This window comes from Nannospalax galili, unplaced genomic scaffold, assembly GCF_000622305.1.
Source record: "Nannospalax galili isolate Female #2095 unplaced genomic scaffold, S.galili_v1.0 scaffold546, whole genome shotgun sequence".
NCBI classification, from domain to species: Eukaryota; Metazoa; Chordata; class Mammalia; order Rodentia; family Spalacidae; genus Nannospalax; species Nannospalax galili.
Window position 1 is genome coordinate 67208 of NW_008355158.1, and position 4271 is coordinate 71478.

The following is a 4271-nucleotide window of genomic DNA, read 5'->3' on the forward strand; positions in this document are numbered from 1 at the left end:
GAGGTCAGAGGAAAGGCAGGCTGCTTCTCAGCAGAGTTTGTTTCCCTGGACTTCAAAGGTCAAGGTGAGGTCCCTGTTGGGGAGGGGGGAAACTGCTGCTGTTTGGAACCCTAACATATGAGTTTTTCTGATATTGGTATCTCTATAACTCATTTTTATTTTTTTTATAACATTTGTCAAGTTTGGTTTATTTACTTTTCTGTGTGTCGTCAGAATGTACTGTATTTTGTGTATTTTAATTTCGAGGGTACCTCCATTTCTAAAGGGAATGCTTCTGATTGGCACTCTAAATATTTGTGGGATAATCACAGAGCGACAACTATAAGGGAAAACTATTTTGAAACCTTGAGGAAGCAGCCTCCTTAATTAACTTCCTTTGGCAGAACATAATTTAAAGCCTGACACTTTGTAATATTAAAAACCTTTTATTAGGGGCTGGAGAGATGGCTCAGCAATTAAGAGTACTGGCTGCTCTTGCAGAGAACCAGCTAACAAAACTCCAGTTTCACGGGGTCCAAGGTCCTCGTCTGACCTCCGTGGGCATTGCACGACATGAGTGCACTTACATATATACATTGACTCATGTGCATGAGTCAATACACTCATACACATAAAAAATTAAAATTAATGCTACTCAGCCAGGCCCCGGACAATGCGTAGAGACACGTGTTTACTGTGGAATCCCCCCATGGATTTACTCAGGTGGCGTTTTAGGAATCTCAGCTTAGTTTCTCTCTTCTAGTATGTGTGGTATGGAAACTTTGACAGGAGGATGGGAAAAAAAAAAAAAAAAAAAAAAAAAAAAAAACAGCTCCCGGGAAGAAGGTGAAAAATAACTACGACTCCCAGAAGGCACTACCTCCCAGACCTGCATGGCGCGGGGCATGCTGGGACCCCTTCCCTTCCGGGCAATGGAGGAAGTGCATTTTTGAAAAACGGTCCTGAGCAGGGTTCCTGGAGTCGCGGTTCTCCTTTGGTTCGCAGGGAGGCTGTGGCCCGGTGCCTGGCGGGAGGCTGGGGGGCGGGAGCTGGGGGGAGGGGGGCAGCTGGCTGTCGGGTGGGAGCAGGTCCGGCGCAGCCGAGTCCCCAGCCTGCGGGGACTTGGGGCTACTCTGCTGCTCTCTCTCGGTCCGTAGGCGCCGAACTTCGTCGGATTCGGACCCCACCGCACTCACCACCACGTTCCCAGGCCGGCCCTTCATCGGCCTTCGTGTATCTCACCTGTGAGTCCGCCCCCAAGTGTCTCCTTTCTCTACCTGATCCCAGCCCTTAGGAGAAAAGAAACGGTGTCAAGAGAATTTCCTACTAAAATTATAAACATATTTTCACTTGTCTGAGAGAAACGAAAAAATAATGCGGAGAGGCTGCAAACCTGAATCTATGTCAACGAAGGGAATAATTGTCCTCATTTAAATTTAAATACCCAGCTGGCCTGGAGCTTGCTATGTAGAACCACGTTGGTCTCGAACTCCTAGAGACCCGCCTGCCTCTGACCCCCGAGTGCTGGGATTAAAGGCATGCGCCACACACTTGACATTTCTTTTGTTCTTAAATACTTGACGGATGAACAGTAGTGTCTAGAAGAAAGGGGGCGACGTAATCACTTAATTTTTTATTAACACCCCTTTGTATAAGTAGTACTTCATTAGCCCATCAAAACTAAAACCCCAGTGGCTGATCCACGGCTTATCTAGTTTAACTCGTTTGATGGACTGAATTTCAGACGGATAAGCTCTCAGCTAAGATGACCAAACCAGAGTCTATAACCCAGTTTCCTGGACTCCAGGAGTAAGTGTTGTTTGCTACAGTACCCTCTGCTTTTATCCTTGGGTGCTACAGTATGTGGAGCGTGACTCGGTACCACTTTGGCGTCCACCATTTTCTAATTTTCTGGCCATGTTGACCTGTCTGATTCAGGATTTCCATGTGTGTAGAATGACGGCAGTAATAGTTTGACATATATAAAGCTTATGTCCGTAAGGTGTGTTCACACTTCTCATATAATTTTCCTTAAAATGGGCTGAAGGGATTGCTTAGTGGTTAAGGGGATTGGCTGCTCTTGTAGAGGATCTAACAACCCACTTAAACTCCAGTTCCGGGGGATCCCACCCCCTCTTCTGGCCTTCAAAAGACATGGTACAACAAGGTTGCACTTACACTCATGCAGGCAAAACACTCATACACATAAAATAAAAATAAATTTTTTTCTTAAAATATTATGTTCAGGTAAATTGGTTGATGTATAGTAGACTTCTATTTTATCTTATCCTACTTGGATAACTTAGTAAATATAATTTTTCTGTCCCTTGGATCAAACACACTTTTGAAATACTTTCTTCTTAAAACTATTTTCCACTATTATTAACCTTTGATAAACTACAAACTTGAAATTCAGGCACAAGTTGAATATCCTTTAAAATGCTTAGGAACAGAAATGTTTTAGATTTTGGATATGTTAGGATTTTGAAGTTTTTGGGTATCCATGGTAAAGTATTTTGGAAATAGAACTCAAATCTAAATATAGAATTCATGTGTCATATATGACATATATTTTTGTTTGACTGCCATTTGACATATGAAGTCAGGTGTAGACCCACTTGTGACATGATGTCAGAGCTCAAAAGTTTTGGATTTTGGAGCATTTGGAGTTTGGATTTTCAGATCAGGGATATTCAGCCTGTAACAAGATTTTGGTTGAGATTTACAAATAAGTTTGTATATTTGAGGAACAGTAAGTAAATTGGAATTTTCTTTGTCGAAGTTTATATAGCTCTAAATACCAAAGAATTGTCCCAAACCACTTTATGAGCTATGCTTTTTTTCATCCTCTACTTTCAAACTTACATAGTTTTCTGGTCATTTCTAGGTACCTGTCCCACCATGCTTTCCTGTGATATATGTGGTGAAACAGTAACCTCAGAACCAGATATGAAGGCTCACCTGATTGTTCACACGGAAAATGAAGTTATATGTCCATTTTGCAAGTTGTCAGGCATAAATTATGATGAAATGTGTTTTCATATTGAAACAGCTCACTTTGAGCAGAACGCACCAGAAAGGAACTTTGAGAGGGTAGATACTGTACAGTATGGAAATTCAGAGAGCAGGAGCAACACCCCACAGAGCCCGGTTGAAGTCAGTTCAAGTATCCATTCGGCCTGTGCATCTAATCCAAAAAAGTCAACTCAAAGCCTGCCTGAAGATGCTAATTTAAAACATGAAGCTTTTTACTCAGAGAACTTAACTGAACCTAGAAAATTCCTGAGAAGTAGGGAAAAGCAGTCTGGATTGTCCGAGGTCAAAGGATCAATTTATGCAACAACGTACAGTCCTCCTGAATGTCCATTCTGTGGGAAAATAGAGGACTGTAGTCAAGATATGGAAGCTCATGTGAGAACCAAGCATGCCAGTCTCTTAGATACTCCATTAGGAGGTAAAGAGTTCCTTTTCTTTACATTATTTAGTCTCAGTTTAATACATGGTGTTCTAAACATTGGTTTTTATGTTACAACTGTGTTTTAACTCTACTTTATGTCCCTAACATTGTTCATTTGCTATCATTTCAATATAAACATGAAATTGTGAAAAAGAATTTTGATGCAGATATAAAATGCTTCAATTACAGTGACAGTAATTTTGGAAACTTTCTGTTCCATTTTTACTTCCACCAGCCCAATGACATCTGGACTGCCCTAGACTCTGTGTTAATGGATTCTAGTTTGACTTGGTCATGATTGTGGAATACACTGATTTCAAGTCTTTTGAAATTGTTGAAACATACTTTATATTTATAGCTTAAGACATGGTCTTATTTTGGTGCCTGTTTCATAGATGCTTAAAAAAAGTATTCTGTCTTGTTGAGTAGTATTCTAATGTCACTTAGTTCCTGCTTACGTTCACATCTGTTTCCGTGCTTATTTCTACCAGTTTTTGAGAAAAGATTGTTGAAATCCCTATTTATATATGTACATTTGAGCATTTTTCCTTTCAGCTCTGTCAGGTTTTGCTGCATGTGGTTTGAGGTTCATTTGTTGATATACATAGTTTTTGGCTCTTATGTCTTTTTCTTACTGTTAAACTTTATGAAGCCTTTGTATATTTTGGATACAGTTCTTTTTATCAGATAAGTATTTTGCAAATATTTTCTCCCAGCATATGTGTATGGCTTGTATTTTTATTTTAACGGTCTTTCACAAAATAGTTTTTAATTTTAATGAAGCACAACTTAATTTCTTCTTTGTGAATCTTAGTTTGGGGTCATATCTAAAAAC

General features: G+C 40.0%; 1 protein-coding gene across 6 annotated transcripts in view; it reads left to right on the top strand.

Moving 5' to 3' along the window:
• The first annotated feature begins 901 nt into the window (after positions 1-901).
• Zup1 (zinc finger containing ubiquitin peptidase 1) overlaps positions 902-4271 on the top strand; it is a 33856-nt gene continuing 30486 nt past the window's right edge. Inside the window, exons 1-3 of one of the 6 annotated variants that reach the window (XM_008852181.3) lie at positions 902-976; positions 1137-1223; positions 2867-3433. In XM_008852181.3, coding sequence (XP_008850403.1) covers positions 2881-3433 — 553 coding nt within the window. In that variant the 5' untranslated portion in view covers positions 902-976; positions 1137-1223; positions 2867-2880. The other 5 variants (XM_029555594.1, XM_029555595.1, XM_029555597.1 and 2 more) reach the window with 5 other exon arrangements.